The sequence below is a fragment of the Choloepus didactylus genome, chromosome 9, assembly GCF_015220235.1.
Source record: "Choloepus didactylus isolate mChoDid1 chromosome 9, mChoDid1.pri, whole genome shotgun sequence".
In the NCBI taxonomy this organism is placed as follows: Eukaryota; Metazoa; Chordata; class Mammalia; order Pilosa; family Megalonychidae; genus Choloepus; species Choloepus didactylus.
Genome location: NC_051315.1, coordinates 110,972,197 through 110,994,586, shown reverse-complemented (window position 1 = coordinate 110,994,586; position 22,390 = coordinate 110,972,197). Strand labels below are relative to the sequence as shown.

General features: G+C 39.1%; 1 protein-coding gene and 1 non-coding gene across 2 annotated transcripts in view; one reads left to right on the top strand and one right to left on the bottom strand.

Annotated features, from left to right (window-relative positions):
* Positions 1-20,775, bottom strand: part of ARPC2 (actin related protein 2/3 complex subunit 2) — a 28,937-nt gene extending 8,162 nt beyond the window's left edge. Inside the window, exons 1-7 of the mRNA XM_037848916.1 lie at positions 20,680-20,775; positions 20,393-20,474; positions 12,938-12,972; positions 11,465-11,577; positions 7,455-7,500; positions 4,589-4,775; positions 3,616-3,709 (exon numbers count right to left, since the gene is read on the bottom strand). Of these exons, the coding sequence (XP_037704844.1) occupies positions 3,616-3,709; positions 4,589-4,775; positions 7,455-7,500; positions 11,465-11,577; positions 12,938-12,972; positions 20,393-20,466 (549 nt within the window). The 5' untranslated portion in view covers positions 20,467-20,474; positions 20,680-20,775. The remainder of the gene's footprint in view (positions 1-3,615; positions 3,710-4,588; positions 4,776-7,454; positions 7,501-11,464; positions 11,578-12,937; positions 12,973-20,392; positions 20,475-20,679) is intronic.
* On the top strand, positions 32-138 carry LOC119545072. Its single transcript, XR_005219048.1, has one exon. It is a non-coding gene; the product is annotated as a U6 spliceosomal RNA (small nuclear RNA).
* Positions 20,776-22,390: the final 1,615 nt, after the last annotated feature.

The following is a 22,390-nucleotide window of genomic DNA, read 5'->3' as shown; positions in this document are numbered from 1 at the left end:
AACCAGATCACTAAAAAAATGCCCAATTACAGTGCTCACTTCGGCAGCACATATACAAAAACTAGAACGATACGGAGAAGATTAGCATGGCCCCTAAGCAAGAATGACATGCAAATTCGTGAAGTATTTCATATTTTTAAAAGACTGAGCACACTCACCATTTTTATATTAATTTTTACAGTATTTGTAAGAATAAAGCATTTAAAATCTGAAAAAACAAAAGTGCAATTACACAGTTCATTTGCCAGCATATGCCAGCTTATACGTAAACAAAACACTTTGCTATAACAGTATTGTGGTGGAATTTTTTCTTTATATCCAAACTTGGGCATTGCCAAAAAGGGAAACAGAAAGAAAAGCACTGTTCCACTTTCCATAGCTGTAGCTCTTCTTTGCCAGCACTGTACCTCCACCAGGACCCTCAACGTGAACTTACTCAGTCCATGCCCTGCTTTTTGTGTCTTAGTCTAAGGCTTTAGTTCACTGGTACAGATGGGCTATTTGAAAATCTCTGATGACTTATTAGCATTTTATCAGTTCTGTACATGGAAAATAACACACTTAAGACTTGGTCAATGATACACTTCGGGGTTGGCATTATCCTTTAGCCAATGTGATGATGCCTTTGCTTCTCCTTGGTTCCCACTCTTAAAAACAAACTCAAGCAGCCCCCTATCCTCAATAGCGTCCTTGGGTCCCTTTGTTACATATAAACCAGTAAATAATACTGCCTCTTTTTCTCCCTCTGGTCAGAATGTCTTTAGAACATTAGGACATCCTTTGTCTCTTCCATCAAAGCACAATTTAGCATAGGAAGTTCAGAATAAACCTAAATTATATATACAGGGGTTTAGTATATTTTGAAGGTAGCATCTTAAGGTAAGCGGTATAAACATGGACTTTTAAATAATTGCTACAGGGACCAATGCGGGAGCCATTTAGAAAAAGATAATCCATCTCTCATATCATACACCAGAAGAAACTTCAAACAGATAAAAGATGAATACGTGAAAAAAATCAAATTGTAAAAACACTAGCAAAAAAACATAGGTAAATTTCTTTATAACCTTGGAGAAGGGAAGGTCTTTCTAGCTATGACTTGATTAGAAGCCATAAGACTGATCAATTTGACTACATAAAATAAACTTCTGCATGGGGTGGGTGGGGGGAGGACCAATGACAAAACACAAAACAAATCCAATGACAAACTGGGAAAAATATTTGAAACTCTTATCAGACAAATAGAAATATGGGTAAAGGACATAAGCAGACATTTCACAGGAAAAGAAAAACAAATGGCCTTTAACCTAAGATGTTTGACCTCACCAATAAGAGAAAGTAGATACATTTTTTAATCTATGTGATTGGCAGAAATTCACAAGTTTAACAATACACCCCAAAGAAATAGATAGTCTCATGCATTGTAGGTGGGAGGGAAAAATGGTACAACCCCCATGGAAGAGAGTTTGGCAATACCTACCAAAAATAACTGAAGCCTTTTACCCTGTGACTTGGTCTTCCCAGTTCAGGTACTCTATCCTATAGCTATAACCAAATATGTATAAAAGGCCCTCAAAAATAACATTTTCACAACTGCCTAAGAGGCAGATTGCTTGTGTTTTGTCCCTTAACAAACAGAGATGAGTGACCTCCATTCAACTTTTCTTAGTTACTTCATTTCCGCACTGACTTTAACATCCTATAATACGAAAAGGTTTCTAGTTCACCAAGGTCTGCTCTCCAAAAGCATAACTGTTGGCCCTAATGTTTCTCATGGAACAAGCTTCAAAACGAGGACATCTACTGAACTTTCTTTAGTGCTCAGCGAAGCACTAGCATACCATTTGAGTGGGGGAATAAAAACTCCCGTTTCTTTCCTAAAGGCAGGTAAGCATTCCTCAGAGTCTGCCTGTCCACGATGAAAGCAGCAATCATGCTCAGGCCAGGCTGGATGTACACACTGGCATGGTAAAGCCCCAAAAGGGCCACACCAATCAGATTAGTGATCATGCAGAACCCCAATCAGCATCCCCTGGTCACAACTTTATGTGCCAGACAGCCCTTGAAATTTTTAATTACTAGGCTCAGGAAGAAGCTCAGATGATTTATTTTGGGGCAAAAAACAGCAAAATGAGTCCAGTTCCCTATGGTCATTTCCAATAAATTACCCCAGTCTCTTTATCTGGAGAGGGTGGCAGGACAGACAGCTTCCCAAGAACAATCTTTTCACATTCCAAGACCCTATGTGGGCTTGCCTGGCGCCAGCCCAGTCACTAACTGGAGATACTGTTGGTTCAAAAATGCAAAAGAGGCTTTGTTTTCCCTTTTAGACAAGTGCCCTACCACATGCACTTGGAGGGAGGAGTGTAAATTCATATGCAAAAAATACACAAATTCTCCTAAGGAATGTATTTCCAGTAAATGGTCCAAGATAAGATCTGTTTAAAGTATAAATAAATTAAGATGTTTCCTGGTTAAAAAAATGGAACAAGACTGGTAAAAAACCAGCCAAATCTAAATATATACTTCATAGCTTTTAAAATTAGCTCATCAGTCTGGATTTAGCCCAATTTCTGAGCTACTGCATTTAATTCCCTTGTCAATTCTGTATAAATCACATGAAATGCTTTATATAGAGGCTGAATCTTAAGACCTGATATACTTCATGAACTTTAGTACTCTCAAGTGCTTGGAAGTGTCAATATTCCAATTTTTCTGCATAGGGACTCTAAAAGTAGAGTCTCTAATGAGCCAAATCACAAAAAGCCATCTCTTAGAGATGGATCAAACTGGGGCAATCACTTTCAAAGATTTTACCAGCCACTCAAAAAGCTATACATAAAGCTAGTATCCTTGATAGATTAACCACAAATGTCTTTCTATTCTACTTGGCAAGAAAGATTCTGTCCCAGAATACTTAAGGTTTTGAAAATTTCAACCACTGAACTAGATCTTGAATGCTGAGCCATCTCAGAAGAAACCAGCCCAAAACCGGACCTTGACCAATGTCCTGGAGTCAGCAATTAGTCAGCAGACAACATGACAAAGCCACAGTGGGGTTATAATGGCTGAGTCCAATTGCACCAAAAATTCAATTACAACATGTTCTGCTAAACCCTATTACTATTCTTATTAGATGGGCTTTTCCTGATGGAGGCATCCTATGGTGACCTCATTCAATTTCAGGCTGAGTCTCTATCAGTTCAACACCTCCATTACTTAACATTAATGTAATGTTCATTAATGAACAGACCTCAGGACTAAACCAAGCCAAGAGGAGAACCTCACTAAGAACCTGCAGAAACAGAGGGTAGGAAACACAGCCCAGCTTTCAATCTAAGATCCCATGGCAGGAAAATCTCAATATTTAGTCTTACTGTATGTATATTATGCAATTCACTCTCTAGTCCTATTCTGCAAAAGGCTAGAACCACTGAGGAAAAAAAAAAAAAAAAACAGTCAGTTTGGTAGGGGCTGTTTAATTAATTAAATTTTTAACAAGTTCCAGGATCAATAAGAGCTTCTGGTTCTCTGTTCCATGACTATGGTGTGTTCCTGTGCAAAGGTATACCTCACTAATGTCATAGTTTTATCCCCAAGATGTCCACTCCATACCTGCATAAACACCTTTCCAATGACCACATCGTCGTCATCTTTGAACACTGTGCTGAAGACTACTGTGACTCTGTCCTTTTTGGACTCAACATACCTGAGGAGAATAAAACCCATGAAGATTAAGTACAGAATCAGGATGGGGTCTTGTCAATAACTTAATCTACAAGTGAATTAGGAGGCTTAAGTCATAATATTAATTAAACAAAGTGTGCCAAGTGGGGCTATGACTCAGGGCTAAAAAAGTCAGCATAAATAAATGCAAGAGGCAGGAGGTAGAAATTATCCAAAGTAGACTTCATTAACTTATATACATGGCATGACATGGGATCTATAGTTAGCGATTCAGAGAACTCCACTCTTTGTTAATTTTTATTTTGAAAGAATTTCAAACATATAAGACAGTTGCAAATACAATACAAACCCCATACAGAGAACTCCAACACCACCCCACCCCCAGATATCTGTATCTACCAATTTTACATTTTGCTACCTTTGCAGTACCTTTCTCTTTCTTTCCTTCCTTCTTCTCTCCCTCCCTCCCTCCCCCCTTCAACTATATCTATTATCTTCATAGAACTCCACTTTTAAAATTTTATTTCTTTATATAATATGAGGTTCATAGTATGCAGATGATCGAAGAGTTCCAATAACAGAGAACCTATGGTCACTCTCTGCTTCCTAATTATCTGGCTGTATTCTTTAAAGGGACTCAGAATGATGGTGCCTTAAATGAACTGCTGGATTCTCTTCACATATTTTGCAAACTCTCAGTATCTGGACACTAGGTGAAGTGGTCTGTTTTTTTTTTTTCTTCCTATTATCTAGATCCTGGCTTAAGGAACTTTATGAAAAGAATGCTTCAGGGTTATTTACACAATAGAGTTCAAGGTCTGATGTAGTCATATTTTTTTCAGTAGGGCTCATCCCGGTGTAATATCCAAACCCAGGCTTCTGGACCAAATTCTATACTCACATGGTCTCATCATCCCTATAATGGATAACTGCCCTGTTCTCTCCTTCCTTGCCCTCTTCTTGGAATTGGAAGTATTTCTCAAAGACAGAGGCAAAACAATTTCGTTTCAACATGCCAGCCTGATGCACAATTGAATCCTTGGATGCAGGGAGATTTTCAAGGTCATACAGCAAAGAGACATTATATCCTGGAAGAGGAAAAAACACCCAGCAGTTATACTTTAAAAAGAAAAAAAAAAAAGCTTACCAATCATTCCCAAGTAAAGAGACTAGAGGTTATCTTAATAAAAACGTAAACTTTTCAGATTCTAATGCCATGTTGCTTTGTCTCAACATCTATACTTTTAACCTAGGTAGCAAATAGAATAATTTCGATCTATCTTGTAGGCAAATGAAGTGAAATAAAATCTTAATTCTTGTCAAATCCCTGTAAATAAATTAATATGTAGCTAATTAAAAAATGCTGAGCAAAAATTTGAATCAATATCAATAATGACTGATTAAAGTGATGGAATGGGAGGAAATCATAATCTGGAAACTCTGATTTGAAATTTAGTGTTTCAGAGATAGTTGTCAAGGGGGAATGCATCATTACAGGCTATGGCATGAGTCACGTATTTTTCTCTGATGGTTTAATGTGCCAAGTGCCAACATGGTCAGGAGCTGGGTAGTTTTCTGATAATATGATGTAATACTCCTTAAACACAGTTACAAACCCTTTGTGGGTAGAGGCAGGGTATAGAAAAACCTAAGTATCCACTCATTTAAAAGTAAATAAATAAATAAATAAATAAATGTATATATATATACACACACACACATCTAACTGAAGGCTTTTATTTTTACATTGTAAAAATTTCAGTGTATTTTTAAAATATTTTATTTCAACTGATTGCTGTAACAAGCCTTTGAAGTAAGCAGGCCAGATTAGGTTATTCTCATTTTACAGCAGGAAAAAGAGGTTCAAAGCAGCAAAGCAAATTGTCAAATGCAGCATGATAGAGGTGTAGGCAACTCTGTTTTGCATTGAAGAGAACTGGGTTGAAATCCTGGCCTTGCCACTTCATGACAGTGGAAAAACTGCCTTAACCTTGTAATTCCTCATCTGTTAAAACAAGGATGGTAAGATGGGGGACTGCTGTGAGAATTAAAAATCTTAACATGTGCAAAAAAGTCTACTGATGATTTTACAAAAATATTTGTACTCCACCGAGTGTAACTGGAAGGAATAATTTTACCAGAACTTTATGGATTTCATACTTCTGAATATTTCAAACCTTTACACCATGTTACTATGTTATTTTTTTCCCAAGAGCATTCCTATGATCTGTGTTTTCTGTTGGAACTATCTCTCTGAAGGAATGGTCTGTTTAAATGTCTGTTTTAGATAGTACCAACTACGTTTTTTGGCACTCTGGTATTAAATAAGTTAAATAAATACTATCAATTACCATTCCATTTTGGGTAGCTGAAAATCAGATAAGTAAATATTACTATAAGATTAGATAAAAAAGGAAATTGAGCTGAGGTTTGCTAGCTTTAAGAAGCCAAATAAAACAAACTAAACTATAGCTAAAGTCAGACTTTAAGTAAGGCTTCCGATATGATGAAGAAAACATATCGAGGATGAAGAAAAGTAAAAATCTGGAGTTTTCCCAACTTGCCTAGGTAAACCCACGTTATACCCCTGATGTTCTGATAGATTTTGGGATTTGAGCTGTGTCAAGCACACCATGAGTTCCTACATGACTTTTCTGTTCTAGGTCTTCTTCTTTCTTTTTTAATTCTTTGATTCCCTTTAAAAGCTGCAATGTTACTTAGCTTTTGGGTTTTATTTCTTTGATAATTTGGTCCATCAATTTGGAGAACAGCATATTTCAGTACTCTACAGGTTGTCCTCTGAGCTCCCTTCCACCAATACTCTGAGTAGCAATTGCATTCCAAAGGCAGCTTTCTGTATTAGATACTTTTGTTTCCCAAAAAGAAATACAGGAGACGTAATAAGGTATTCTAAGGGGAGGTGAAGCTGTGTCATGTAGTAAAAATGTCAAAGAAAGAAAAAAGGGCTGGGGTGTGTTGTGTAATAAGGTAACAAAAGATCAGTTGTTTAAAAAAAAAGACCTAGCTATCTCAGAAAAATTTAGTAGTCAAGATACCAAAGTATTACTTGAATAACAATGTTTATGTGTGAATCGTCTTGCTACTTGATCCTCACTTTGGGGCCCTGCTACATGACTCAGAATTTGGGACATACCACTTCAACGTAGGGATGAAAATACGGTTCAGTTTTTTATACTTTAAAGTAGTGTAACACAGCTATTCTAATCAATGGTGTCCATGGCATCTTCCAAACTTCTCGAGTTGGACTGAATGCACAGATCAACTATTAGAAGAATGGATTAAAGAGAGGACTGACATTTTTATCACTTGAAAAGGAGAAAATAGTTGTGAATATTCTTCTTCCTTCTCTAAATGTGCAGAGTAAAGGAAAAAAAATCTTATTGGGGGCTGGAAGTGGGAATCAATATTTGCTTAATTTCTTCTCAAAAGGCATGAACAAACAAACGAAGCCTGCTGGCTAAAAGATTAAGGAAGAGTCACTTGACCCCATCAAGTAATTGTTAAAAATGACATACATCGATTCTATTCACCTCACTGTCACTAACCATATGGGACAAAGCAAAGCCCCTTAAATGCTATTTTTATGGAGTGGGTCAAAGTGGGAACCGAGATCTTGCAAAAATGTTTGTAAAGAGTATTATTTAAACTAAATCCTTTGGGTAAAAAAAGCATAAGTCATACAACAAGGCAAAGGAAATACGTGTGTCTTTCCCAGTCATTCCATAGTCGCTGACAATACTACATACCTGATTCTGGATTTACCAAGAAACTCCCGTACACCCTCTTTAATAACTAGAAAACACAAAAACAAATAAATTAATAAACCCCAACCCTTGATAATTAATCACAATTAAAATTAATAATTAATTAATTAATAATGATAATTTCATTATTTAGAAAGCATTGTATTTGCCAAGCTCTTCCTAACTTTTCTATTTTCTCTTGATGAACAGCAAAATGGATATAGAGGAGGAAACAATTATCTGAGTTACCAGGTAAGTTATTTATAGAACTGAGATTAGAATCCAAAAGGTTAATCTAGGATCTGTTTATCCTTGGAGGCTATCTTCTGGAACTTGGCCACACCCTTTATATGTTCTCTATGTTCCTCCAGATCCTACCTTGCACTTAACCATTTTGTTTTCAAGAGGCAGAAGGATGCCAAACTTAAGAGAACAGATTATGTTAGCTATCAACTATGCCCAGGCCAACTCACTAACCAAAGTGAATGAAGAGATAAAAGTAGGATTACAGGGAACTGATTTCAGTTAGCCTGCTTATCTTGTATGCTTTAAAATCACACTTAGTTTATAACCAGTCACTAAAGCAAAGAATAATGGATAACTGAATCCTAGTCAGCTATTAATACTAGTGGGTCCAGAGAAGGTTGTATGCCCTAACGTCTTTTTCCTAAAACCAACACTTACTGCTGGCTACTTTCCAGCTTTTTGAAGCCAACAACAAAACAACAGCCCTTTTAACATCTTCCCATTTTTTTTCTCTGCCCATGTTAATGTTTCACCTTGTAAAAATTGCTTTTAGGCTGAAACAAACTTTTTCAGTTTTGGAAAGCACAGTTCTGACTTAAATGTTACATGGGACACATTAAGCAGTAGAACGGCAGCTATTTGGAGAGAGAAACAAAGTAAATAGTAAAGTCACTAATTAATCTAATAACCCTTTTTGGTGCTTAGTAATCTTTACATGTTTAAGAGGCAAAATACTGACATGGCTTATTATTAAATCTCATTAAGTTAGCGAAGGAGGGTGTCGTCACTATTTTACAAGATGAAACTGAGGCCAATATTAAAACTCAGTAGTGGTACCAGGCTCAGGGTTTTGTTTGGAGGCATCCAGTCAATTTGTAATCCTATCTCCTAATAATCCTAACACACTAATAATCCTCTAGCGTTTCTGGGATGCTAGAACCCCCCACCCCCCAAAAAAACTCAATAATTTATGACAAGTTACCATTAAAAGTGAACAAAACTGCAGATTTTTGTTTTAATCATAGGAGTTATACATACTTATTTTAAATAATTTCATTAGCTAGAGAAAACCATGGTGAAGGCAGGGAAGCACCAGAGCCCAGCTCCACATGAGCAGAGACTCCTGACTTGTCCACAGCAGTGTTCTCAGGGCCTGGGGCAATAGCTACATACAGGGACATGCAATACATGAGTGAATACTGATGTTTTACTTCAAATTTTATTTTCAATGTACTCTCTATGTATTAAAAAAACAAACAAAAAAACCACAGGAGCAAATCATATATTTTATACTCTATTTGAAAAAATCATTACATGGTGAATTTTTTTCTCCGCATTCTCAAATATCCTTTGGAATGGCTGCAGATAGTCCGCTGAACAAAATTTTCTTAATACAGCACATATTTATTTAACCATTTTTCCTACAGTTGCAAGAAATTCTCAATCTGTAAAACTAGGATAATAGAATGGGCCTCAAAGCATGAATCACTGATCGTACTTGTTGATACAAAGGCAAAGGATAAGTAATGCCATGTGTAGTTCCTATTTGGTGAGCATCTAGCCACCCTTGAGGAATCTCTTCTACAGAAGAGGAACTGGAGGGAGGGGCTCAAGGTCACATAGTTTGTTAGTAGCACATAGATTTGACCTTCAAATGTCCCACATACCACTTCTTGAGTTTTGGGGGAAAAAATAGCATGTATATCCTGCAGTAATTTTAACCAGCATTTGCCTCTGAGCCACACGTCTGTACTCTAAGGGAACTACTGGTCCTTTAAGGAAGGGGAAATCAAACATGGGAAAAACCATAGCCGCTAAGATCTAGTTAAATGCCAAGGTTACTAAATTAATATTCTGAGATCTAAGAGGATCTTAGAGCCAAATTTGTACCATATTTGACTCCTCTGCTCCCTCCCCTGGACAAAACCAGCCAACGCTTCCCTGTTTACTTCACTTGTGCTTTTAACCATGATTCATTTTCCAATCTGCACCTCCTTTCCCAAATTGACACCAGGAGAGAGGGTAACCTATCGCTAATCATCAGCAGACCTTCCCACCCTAACAGCAGAGGGTTTCTGTTTTTAAAGAAAGCTTGTGACAAAGAAACAAGCTTCCTGTGGCTATCACAGGCTGGTCACTGTTTAACGGAGTCATTTACTGTGCACTCTGTTCCAACACTGTGAATGTTCCTTACTCCACCCACTCCAGTGGGTGGGGTTGTTGGCTCTTTGACCCTGGTGGTAGCTACAAGAATAGCCACGTGTTCTGGTGTTTATTGTAAGAAAAGCACAGAATGGAAAGGAGACTTAAGAACTTTAGCTCAATACTTCCTTTCCCTTCCAACGATTACTATTATTACACCTAAACCTTTAGAGAGAGAACAATTACACAATTTTTCAGTTGTCTGTTCAAACAGTTGTCTTCAGATAGTTATCTTGTAGCTAATCTAAAGCAGGGTTGTCATAGCCACTTGTTTTCTCTTGTCTTTGTTTTCTCTTGTTCTTTAGCCACCATCTTTCATATAAGGAGATTTCATATGCTTTATATGATTAGGTCCTCTTTTGAAGCTTTTCTTTTTCAGGTAAAGTAACCTGAATCCAATTTCTCTAAACTTTTCTTCTTCCTTTTAACTTACGTTATGGGGAAAATTAATTGTATTTGAATAACTAAAGGAAGTGACCACCTATGGCTCTTAGTATTTTGTTTGGTTAATTAACATCAATTTTAGTTTTTATACTCAAAAATTGTTGCACTTTTAGTCATCTCTCTTAACAAATGCCCTTTTTATTACATAAATTTTAAATAATTCAAAGGCTACTACTTTTATTCAGAAAGAAAAATAATAGAAATGGTTGTAGCTTCCTTCATTCAACAGATTAAGGAGAACCTAGTTTGTTAAAACTAAAATATTTGAAAACTGATTCAGGAACTGAGTCATACTTCCTGCTCTGAGACCCAACCATAACGTGCGCATACTGGTGTAACAGCGTTTTTTTTCTTCCATAAATGGTTCTCCCTAGAGCAAGTATAGTTCAACAGGAACCAAACCTACTACTTTAGCTATCAGAAGAAGCCAGTGAACAGGGCATGGCCGCCCAGAGTTTCGCAACGTCTGAACATCCCTTCTTATATACGCCAAGGTAGTTAGAGGCAGAAGAGATACTATAAAGGCCAGCTCTAAAAAAACATTAAATTTAAAATTTTAAAGGGCAGAGTTGTATCTCAACTTCCAGAACAAGAAACTAAGATTATAAAATTTAAGCAGGCTAAAAGCTATATACCTGCCTTGACAATTTTACAGAAATAGAATGGAACTCATTCTTACAAGAGCTATTTTTGTACTGTCAAGGAAAAGTATTCTTTGCTACCTTTTTGGTGAAGGAAGGCAGTTTTTATTTTTATTGTATAAAATCCTGATAGCGTATATAATTTGAAAAAAAAAAAAGGGCAAGCATATTCCTTTACGATCTTGATAAAGTTATTATGCTTGGGTGTAAAATATCTTTACTTCTCCAGAATGAAACGCAAGCAATAAATTCTCCAGAATAAAAAGCTTTTCTAGGAAGCATCCTTTTTTTTTTTCATTATGGGAAACGCAGTCAAGAACCCCTGGTGAGGTGGGCAGGCAGTCCAAACTGGACAGTGCCATGGTCAGTATAATGAAGAAGGTGGAGATGATTCAGTGCCATGGGACTTCTACAAGTAGCAAGCTGCTAACAAAAGGCAAGGAGAAAACAAGAGTCCTAAGGAAATGATGTGGAACTCACCTCGTCAGCACCATGTGCCTGAAGTTCCTTATAGAATTTCAAAGAAATACTGACCATCACTTTTGTTTTGTCTCCATTAGGATTTGAAATATGATAGAGGACCCCATCAAAATCTGTGAGGAAAGCAAATAAGACTACTTAACCTAGAAATGGGGAATTACGTATCTAAGTACCAACCTTGCTGCAGGCCACAAGAAAATCCCCTTTACAAGAAGGTATGTAAGTAAAATGGCATTTATGTTAAATCTATGTGGAATATCAGCAGAAACACTGGGTTAGAATTGCTGAATACCAATCTCTTTGCTCTTTTCTAAAATCACAAAGCTATTCTTACTTTTATGGTGATGCATTTTAAACATGTATAAAAGTAGAAAGAACAGTATAATGAAATCCCCTACCCATTGTGAGGTGTCAACAATTATCAATACATGGTCAACCTTGTTTTACTCAAGACATGACCCCTTCCTCCAATAATTTATTTTGAAGCAAATCCCAGACATTACATTATTTCAACCACAAATACTTCAAAATGAATCACCAGAAGAACAGACAACTGCTTTTTTTTAACATAACCACAATACCAACATCATGCCTAAAAATATTTAACAGTTTCTTAATATAAAACAACCAGTCAAGTGTTCAAATATTCCCTATTATCTCCAAAAATTTTTTAATACTGTTGTTTTATTTGAATTAGGATCCGAACAAGGTCCACACACTGTATTTGCTTATCTTTTAAGTCTCTTCTACTCCCTAGGCCTCCCCTCTCTTTGATTCCTCTCTTCCTACAATACTCAGGGGACTTACCCTGTTTATTTCCTGAAACTAGATGCTGAGGGCCATAACTTAGGGAGCTGGTATGAGTTACAAGAGGAGATCTGGTCTTGCTGCTTAGTAGGAAGGGAGGGGGGTAGGGTGCCTGAACTCCAAGTCACAGTATTTCAGAGCTGTAAATTCTTCTAAGATCATCTAACCAAATACCTTCAATTTACAAAAGGTGATTGTGTAACTCCTCAAAGGTCACACAGCAAGTGAGAAGCTTCAACACCTAATTCTTTAGAGAAGAGAAAGCAGTAACACCTCTAGCTGACATGATAAGCAAATCTCTAGCATTTTCATATTTCCCTACTATTCTAGTGCCAGGCAAACTAAGACGATGGCTACCTGAAGATAATAATACATTTGACAAATTAAAAAAAAAAAAAAAAAATCAAAGCACAAAACCTTCATCGGTACCACAAAATTAAACCCAAACTTCTAAGATATCAGCAGGAAACTACATAGCTCACTAAATTCCAATGTTGGTCATCAATGGATTAAATACATGAAATGATCATCTAAGAGAAGGACCTCAAAAAGACTTGAGAACAAAGGGACAGTAATCAAAATGTCAAAGCTTATTTTAGGGACAATTTTGTTTTCTATTTTTTATATTGTGCCTTTTCTTAACAGGGTTGAGCTATTAATACTTACCTGCAAATGTTACTTCTACTGCTTCTGGTTTGTTTCTACAAAACAAAACAAAACAAACTACCTTAGTTAAGATAACCTTATTGCTTCTTGCCTTCAAGGGGACTTGGAAAGGCTCCTGAGGTTTATCAGGATCAGATCACTCTGTACAAATATCAAGTTTATTGCCAATTCAAGTAAACAATTCATTTTCTCATGCACTTGAACCTTTGTACATGCTGAAAACGGAGGATAAAAAAAGAAGCAGGATATCTATAGCTTTTGTTTTTCAGCTGCTTTGGAATCTCTGGCTGTGGTTGGTGCTCACCTTCAATTCTGAATTCCTGAACATTATATACACATGTTTGTATATATGAACCACAAAATGCCACCTTTTTGGTCAATGCCTCCTCCAAGGTATAGTGGTGATGGGGCAATACATTCAAAAGGAAAACTGTTTAATACAATGTAGAATGGTTTTAATTTACTAAAAAGTGAAAGGATGATTTCAGGTCATAAACAAACAAAACAGTAAGTTAAATTCCATTTCAAAGTACCTTGATTAAGTCCCTCCACATCTCTCCCTCTTCTTTTACATCAGCAATGTATTTACCTCTTTCCTTCATGAAGCCCTCTTCTAGCTGGTTCTATTCTATACATATATGTGTGTGTGTGTGTATATATATATATATATATTTTAATTCCAGCTCTGTACTTGCATGGGAAGTGTAGCACAAAATAACCCTGAAAATAACACTGAGGAGAACAGTCAGACACCTGTTTTCAAACTTTAGCTTTTTCATCAGGTACATGTTTTGAAACAAGTTAATTAATAAACTTAAGCCATTGTTTTCTCACCTACTCATACATAAAATGGGAAAACACAAGTGATCTCACCTACCTCAGAGAACTGCTGAAGATAAAACAAGAAAGCAGACCTGAAAACACTTATCCTGGAGAAGGCAATGGCTGCTTAATACTTTCTGTATGATTCCCAGCACAGGGACTTCTATTTGATAAATGCTGTGAACTATTACCTAGAAGTTATGACATACATCCTAGTTATAAACAATAATAGTTAATTAACCCCTAGTGAAAAGCTACTTTACATGCTTTCCCTCCTTTTCCTCAAAGCCCAGTGGCAGGAAACAAATGAAGACTCTACTACTTTACCAGCTACGTATAACTCAAAAGTGATTCCACTTTGTATTATGGGTAGCAGACAAGATATACAAATTTTCATATTTATTCTTGAACTAACTTGCTCAAGACCCCACAATCAGGTGCCTATCTTTTATACTATCTCTGCTCCCTCACTTATAAAAAAGAACCAAGACTGAGCTGCCCTCTAGAGTTGCTGGGAAATAACAGAATATATAACGAAGTTTATGGCTGTTAAAAAGCTGATGCAGAGGCTAAACAGTACCCTTCAATTAAAGTGGCTTCTATTAAACATATGCTAATCTTACTGAAATATCAGTCTCTATGAATCACACACAAAGTCCTACCCTGCTTCAAAACCATCCATATGTGATTTAGGAAAAGCACTTTGGGTTCTCTAAGAATCAAGTGGGTTTACTGGGAGGCAGAGAGTTCAGAATGCAATGAAAAGAACTGGACTGAATATTTAAATTGCTGAGCTTCCATTTTGAAACTGTAGCCAGGAAACAAAGGCAATGGATGGCCAATGACTATTCCTCACCTCTAGAAAACAAGAGCAAAGATGGAAGAAGTAGAAACATCCATCTATGGCCCTGTTGAAGGAAACAGTAAGACAACGCACAATGGGAAGAAACACTTTAGCACATTTTCCTGGGAAATGCCGGCTGTATCAGGGTGGAAATTTATAAAAGTATATACTCCATTGCTTTGTATGTGGCTGGGTTTTTTGTTTTAACCTTTAGGTTTTAATTCAGCCAACCACCTGATCACTCTCCCTCTTCAATGCTTCATCAACAGACCTGGGAAAAATCAACTATAAATAACTTTAGTGTTCCAAGCTGTAAACATTTTGGTTCTCTGAAATTTTCAATTTCTCTAAGCCATAGAGTTCCCTGAGCACAGATCCCCAGCGAGAGAAGTTGCTAAGATCTATACCAAGTGGTTTGTTGCCTGACTGATGAATATTTGTCAAACTACAGGCATTAATATTTTAGCTTACAATTTATGGCTGCACAAAAGGTTTTAGAGGAGAAAGGCTGCTGAGGAGAGCATTAGGCCAAAGGAGACTTCATTAGAAGTCATGTGGGAGTCAGAGGACTGAGAACTCTGAGCTCCAACATGAGACTGTACTGAGCTTGAAATAAACCAAACAGGACCACTTCTCAAATCTAAGACTAGATGTGTTATTTCTGTGGTTTAAAATTGTACAGATAGAGGGGATTAAGATTGGTCTGGGGGGAAGTATACCTCAGACCCCAAAGAAAAATGGTTAAATTATTTACTCTTCTGTCATCTGCTAAAATTTCAGATGCTGGGGGTGAATTTAATCACAGAAAAAGCAAGTCTTCAGTCTTGACTGTTCGACTCAAGTTCTGTCACTTACTGGGTATGTAACCACAGGCAATTTTACTCAAATGTCACTGAACCTCAGTTTCCTCTTGTATAAAATGGAGATAAAAAACACCTACCTCACAAGGTTGTTGTGAAGACTAAATGAGATATTTATAGTAGTTTGCCAACTGCTGTCTCCTGAGTATGTTACAAATATGCTGTGATTATGAGCCTCTTAGCCCTGAGGGTAGCCAAGTGGCAGGGTCTCTGGGCTTGACCATTTGCCAGAATGTGCCATACAAACATTTTCATGTTCTGTGTGTGCTGTACCATAAACAAGGTCAGGAAACATAAATGAAGAGTGCCCAGTACAGTGCTTCATACAAAGTAGTTACCCATCAAATGTTTACTCTCTTCCCAAAACACCCAAGTCCTAGTTTTCTCAATAATAAATGGGAACTGTTACACAGGCACATTTTGAAATTAAATGAAACCACGTTAAAGTATATAGCACAGTGTGTGGCTCATAAGGTGATTGATAATTAGTGTTTCTTTTCATCAGATTTTGAAGCCGTGGTTCGGAGAGGTTGTTGGATGGTGTTAACTCCCAGAATCAGGAACTGATTAGCAGTACAAGGAGAAATAGAACTCCTAGTAATGTCAGACTGTTGTAATGTCTGGAATCCTAGAACAAGCCAGCTGGATAAGTCCTCAGGGTTACTGACTGGATAGTCCAAGACATGAAAACATATTCAATTCATTCAGATGGGTTTCAAGAGTAATTCTTAAAATCTCTTAGAAAAAATTTTCTTCTCCCTTTTTCTAAGGAAGTTTCTGGAATCTCACTTATCAGTCAATAAAGAACTCCTGGCAAATGCATGATCTAAGGCTGTTTTCTCACTAAGGACCTTGGAGTTTTTATTCCCGAACGTATTCTAGGATCCAATTCTTCACTTGGGGATTTATCCCTCTTCTAATTATCCCTTCCACGAGCTGAATTAGAGGAATTATTGAATTCTTCTCACTATAAAGATTTCTGATCACTCTCCTTTAAATCCTCTACAAAGCTCCCATCGTTCTTCCTGAGCAAAGCCTGCAAAAATGAACTACATTAGATAAGAGGTGGTCCTACTCTCTGCTAAGTCATATCTCAAAATATGGAGAAGAGAAGTAAAAGGTGAGTCACACAATGTCAGAAAAGTGATAAGTTCCTACAGAAACCAAGAATCATTATACCTGGCTTCATTCATTCCTTCAAGAAACATTTACTGAGCTGCCTATATATAAAATGAGGATACTGGGAAAATTATAGACCCTGCTGTCAGTTTGGCGGAGTGTAGCTCTGGGGCTTCACCCCTAAACTGATCCCAAGGAGGCTGGAAGACAAGCAGCAGTGTGTAACTATAATGACCTGTAAAAAGACCATTCAGATCATCTTAGCAAGTCAGCCACTACACCCCATTTCTTCTAAATGCTCAATCAATGTCCTAATTTGAAATCACTTCAAACCAGTCTGTCTCTCTGAGGACAGATGCAGCATACTTGGGAATGAGAACAAGGTATCAGCAAGATTTAATTTATTCTGTTCTCAAATTCCTCCCACAGTCCTCGCCTACCCCAACTGGCACTGCTTGCTTACTGAGCTTCACTCCCCCTCAGCGAACCACAGCTCCCCATAATATGCACAGGCTGTGGCAAGGAGCCAGCATGCACTTAAAATCAACAGCAATTCTCATCTGATAGCATTTCCTCAATTTTGGTCTCCAGATTCTAGCTAAGTTGACAGGCCTAGCTTCTGAGGCTGAAAAGGTTCTCAGTGTGCACAGTAACCAAAGAATTAAATTAATTTGCCATATTATTTGTGGTTTAATTGGGGATCTGGGTAAGAATTCCTAAATGAGAAGGCACTATTGTTAAGACCTGAACATGAGGCTATGTGCAATGTTAGGTATAACTTTTTAATCAGTTGCATCCTTTTAGTTTGAATACTGTCGGGAAGACAATTTATCAATGATTATCATTTTGTGAGGATGTAAGGATTGTTTCAATAAACCACTTTCCCAGGACTGTGTGGTGGGATAAAACAAAAAGCAATTTGTTTAGAATGAATCTTAGGCTTTGTGTGAACTGCCTCCAAATTAAAAAGTAATCAGGACCAAATGTATTCACTTGAACAGGTTAGATGACAGATGTACTTTACCCAGAAGAAAACTGAGACTGTCGGTAGGATCCACAGGCAAGAAGACCCAGCAGGATGATCTAAGAGGCATCATTAAAAAAATATCAAACCCCAAAGGAAAATTAATGCAACTGTATTCTGCATATATATACCACAGAACTATTTTTAACATCATCTCTTGCTTACATTTTCAGTAGATGGAACAGTGCTGTTCAACTGAACTTTCTGCAATAAGGGAAATATTCTACATCTGCAATGACCAATTAAACAGCCATGAGTACCAGAGATGTGGCTAGCATGACTGAGGAACTCAATTTTTAGTTTAATTTAATTAAGTTTTACTTAAACATAAATAGCCACATGTAGCTAGTGGCTATTGTGCTGGACAGCGCAGAGCTGGAAGATTCACTCTGGAAAAGGTTGCTTTGAACAGTCATTTCCTCACTTGATTTGCTCTGAGAAGAGTAAGCAGGGTGGAGCTGACCCCTTCCAGCAGATTCCCACACTGGCAAAGCCTTTCATATCCCCAGGGTTTCTTCCCCAAGCTACTCCTTCAGTTTAATGTTTCTCTGATTTCTCACCCAACCCTACCTCTCCCCTTAGCTTCTCTATAATTTTGTCAACAGGCTCTCTTAGAAAGGCCTCTTTTCTCTGCTCCTGCCTTGGTGCCGAGGACTGGTGGAATCCCATATATGTTTATGATCATCACTGCATTCATCCTTTGCTGGAAGTTCTGGCACAGGCACATGCTGTGATACTTAACTACTTTACTGCTGCCTCACCTTACTGGTCTGCCTGGAAACTCACACTTGACTTGAAAGCAGGCTTCTGCTGGGTGTTATATTTGCTTGGTATCACTTGTCACTTTTCAAAGATTTTTCAGCAGAATAAGTTTTGAGCCTGCTTATTTAAAGTCACATCTCAAAGGGGAGATGGGCCAGAAAAGAAGTCAAAACTTGCCCAGCCCCTACATTTATATCTTTGTAACAAATGTCCTCCAAGTTCTAATTTATGGTTTCTTGACTTGAGGGCCTACTTTAATCCCTCTGAAATGGTTAGTTGCTGATTTTAAGAGTTGATTTTCTAAAAGAAAAAGAAAAAGTAAAGTTCTGTCACATTTTGGAGTCGGAAGTGGTTAATACCCAAATAGATGTGAATGTACTCCTACACTATAAGGCATGCCTCTACTTGAAAATACACAGACATTTATCTTGGAGCCACCCAGGTCTCATTCTTTGCTAGTCTGGACTTGAGAATGCATTAAAATCAGTTGTGAAAATGCAGAAGTTAACTCAACTTCCTCCTGTGTGCTACAGTGCTCAAAAAAGTACACAGCAATTGCCCAAAATAAAACCCTGGGCTGATTCACTTGAATATTTAAAACGCAAAGGAACTAGTAAGAGAGGCTGAAGACAAGAAGTTAACCTAAAATATAAGCAATAGCAGGCCCTGGCAGCAAACAGTAATGCTTACTGCATGTGTTACTTCAAGGAAAGTCATGCTTTGTTTTACAGATAAAATCTGCGGGCTTATAATAGAGAAAGAACACATTATATTTTCAATGTAAGCAGTGGGTTAAAAGTACCTTTTCTATTTTCCTTACTGCCTTCAAACCACAGGTTCATTATGACTACTTAGAACTTCCCCTGTACCAATCCTCTCCCATCTGTGGATCTCCAAGCACGTACTTTCCTGCACCTAGTTCCCAGTTCATCAGAGACAGTTTGCACTTATTGCCTCAACTGTGAAACTGAAATGTGAAGCCCCATCCTCACAAATGGGGAAATGAGGCAAAGGGACTAGCCACAGGCCACTAAGAGTTAGAAACCAAAGCCCAATTCCTTGGCCTCATGTTTTAAATCTTATGTTAGAAAAGCAAAGCAGCTTTGGAGGAGGAGTTGTTTTACTATTAATTCTTGCATTTGACAAAGGAGGCTGCCTTGGAAATATGTCCTAAGCTCATCTTTAAAAAGGCCAACGGTAAAGGTTAAGAACTTTATAGACTGGGCCAGAATTACCACAGAAGAAATCACAAATCAGGGGTCTTGTATCAGAATTTAAAAGACAAACAACCAGATAAAGACTACTAGAACCTCAGAAGACAGATAAGGAAGGGGTATGGATGGAAGGACTATTAGCTTTGCTTGAGAAATACATGTAACAAGATGGCCAGTTTCTTCTCACAGTAAGGTCAGGGAAAAGAAAGCTGAAGAGATGGCGTTTTTCCGGCTGCAACACTGGATCTGACTAGGGAGATAGAATGGGTGCGAGGCAAGCAAATGCTTTCAACCTTCCCTCCTACACTTTTGGAGGAGGCGGTGGGGGTGGGGAGCAAGACTGGTGGCGGTGATGTGGGCCTGCATATTCTTCCCTCTTCCAGTTCTGGGAATCCCTGAAAACACCTTCCAAACCAATCCCAAACGGGTTCTCTTCGGGCTCAGAAAACAATGACGGGGACGAAAGAGGGAAGTGGTCGCCTCCTGGCTCCAGAGGGCAAAGTGATCTTCCAAGGAGAGTTCCGACCCCAACTGCCCTCTCTTGCCCCACAGGTCTCCTGCCCTTTGGCAGGCACACTCCTGTCCACTCACTGCTTCCGCATCCCTCCTCCGAGCCTCGCCCCACGCATCTCTGCCCCTCACCCCCCGCGCCCAATCGCCTCCCACGTCTACCCGGCCGGGGTGGCCCCCACACCCTGCCAGGAACCCCATCCCTCTCCTCCAGGTCTGGGGGGCCTAGACGACACTAGGGACTGGCGGGGGGTCAGCTTTGCTCCTTCGCCACCCCCAGGGCCCCGGCCACGCGCTCACCCGGCGGCTGCGTTCTCGAACTTGAGAGCAAGCGTCTCCTCGATGATGCGGTTGTTCACCTCCAGCAGGATCATGGCGGCGGCTGCCCCGGGCAGGGGAAGGAGAAACGAGGGTGGGTAAGGGAGGAAACGACAGAGGGAACGGCCCTGCTGCCCCCTGAGAAGGAGGGCTGGGTGGGATAGGAGGTAAAGGAGAGGGGGAGAGGGAACAGGATGAGGGGAAAGGGAAGACCCGCGCGCTGACCCGCGCACGCACTCACTGTGGAGACACCCACCCACCCGACAGACCTGGCCCCCGAAGCCTGAACCCGCCTGCCGAGCCGCCGCCGCCGCCTCACCGACAAGCCCAGTCCCCGCCCAACCCCCGGCTCTAGCCGGCCACTTCCGCTCTCACACCCACTTCCGCTCGCCGCCCGGACGCGCGGCCCCGCGGCGCCATTTCCGCTCCGACCTTCCTCATGCACGCGTACGCAGGTACGCCGGGGTGGGAGTGAAGGCCGCGCATGTGCAGGCGTCTTGCCATCGGCCTGCCTCTGCTTTCCCGCAGACTCCTGTCACATCTAGTAGAGTGAAGTTTGTGCCCCACCTAACTTTCATTCTTCAAGGCCTACCTCACTGTTCAGATTCTCCGTTCCGCTTGTTCCAAAGGTCCAGCCCCACCCTTCCGGTTTTGTCTTTTCTGAGACCCCACAAGTAACTCGCCCTTGACATCTCCCACCCGGCTTCTTTGCATCCAGTTTGTACGTTCTCGGTGTCCCTTCCTCATTCCACGCTAATAGCTGCCCCGCGGTACCGTTCCGCATTCATGTCTCTAACAAATACTTAGCGGGTTCCGGCTCTGTGCTGAGGATACAGTGGTGAATGAAATAGATACGGTCCTGCCCTCATGGAGCTTTTGGTCTGGAAAGGAAACAGACTAAATAAACCCTCAAATATGTAATTACAAATTGTTAAAAGGGCTACGAAGGAAAGGAGCAGGAAGTCATCTTGGTGAACAGGCGATTTACATGTGCCTCCCCAGGTGCCTGTCATGCCTCCATCTCTGCACCTGCGGGAGCTGTCCCCGGGTGATTTTCTCCGCCTTTGAAACCTCTCATCTTCTAGTACCTCTGCTCCAGTTCTGTTTTACTTATCGTTATACGGAATCTGAACTCATCTTTGCACTGCATCTGCACCTTCTGCCTGTGTAACTTGTTTTGTATTTTCCCTCCTCCAGGAAGAAGCTAATAAACTTAACCGAATCCTACATGCAGTGATTTATTTTCTGCTAAGTGCTCCGGAGAGAGGAGGGATTTAAAAAAAAAAAAAAGACAACCAAAAAACAAGCCCCTATAATCAGAGCCCAGATAGCCCATTTGGAACAGATTTCTTTATTTACTGACATGGATAAGCTTCAGGAGCTGTGGATCCACCAAATTATATGCTAATGTTTTAACATTAATTGTATTAAAAGAATGCATATACATAGTTTAAAAACACACATACAGGACTAAAAAGGCTTGCAATGAAAAACGCAGTTCCCTGGCCCACTCTTTGGAGGCAATATCATCAAGTTTTTTAGAGATTCATCCTGCTATTTACATTTCTGAATAAATGCTTATTCCACTATTTCTAGATTTATTAATTTTAAGCATTATCTGTCAGTTTCTGGCAAAGATAGATGATAACTTGACTCTGTCACTTCTGCTTCCTCTACCCCACCCCCTATATAATTGTGTAACGATATTTGGTTAAACCAATGATCAGTGTTCATTATGTATGCAAATGTTGATCACTGATGAATCAAGAGGTGCTCTACAACCATAACTTTTAGTTTATGCAGTCCTTTATTTTTCCTAGGGTTAATTTTTGTCTTTTTTTTTCACACTTGTTTCATTTCCTATATATCTGTAGTTGGCTTCCCCCCGACAAATACTCTAAGACTCTCTCAAAAAAATCGAGCAATAGTATCTCCATACATTCAAATACATAAGTTCTACTTTTTCTTTGGAGCCTTTGT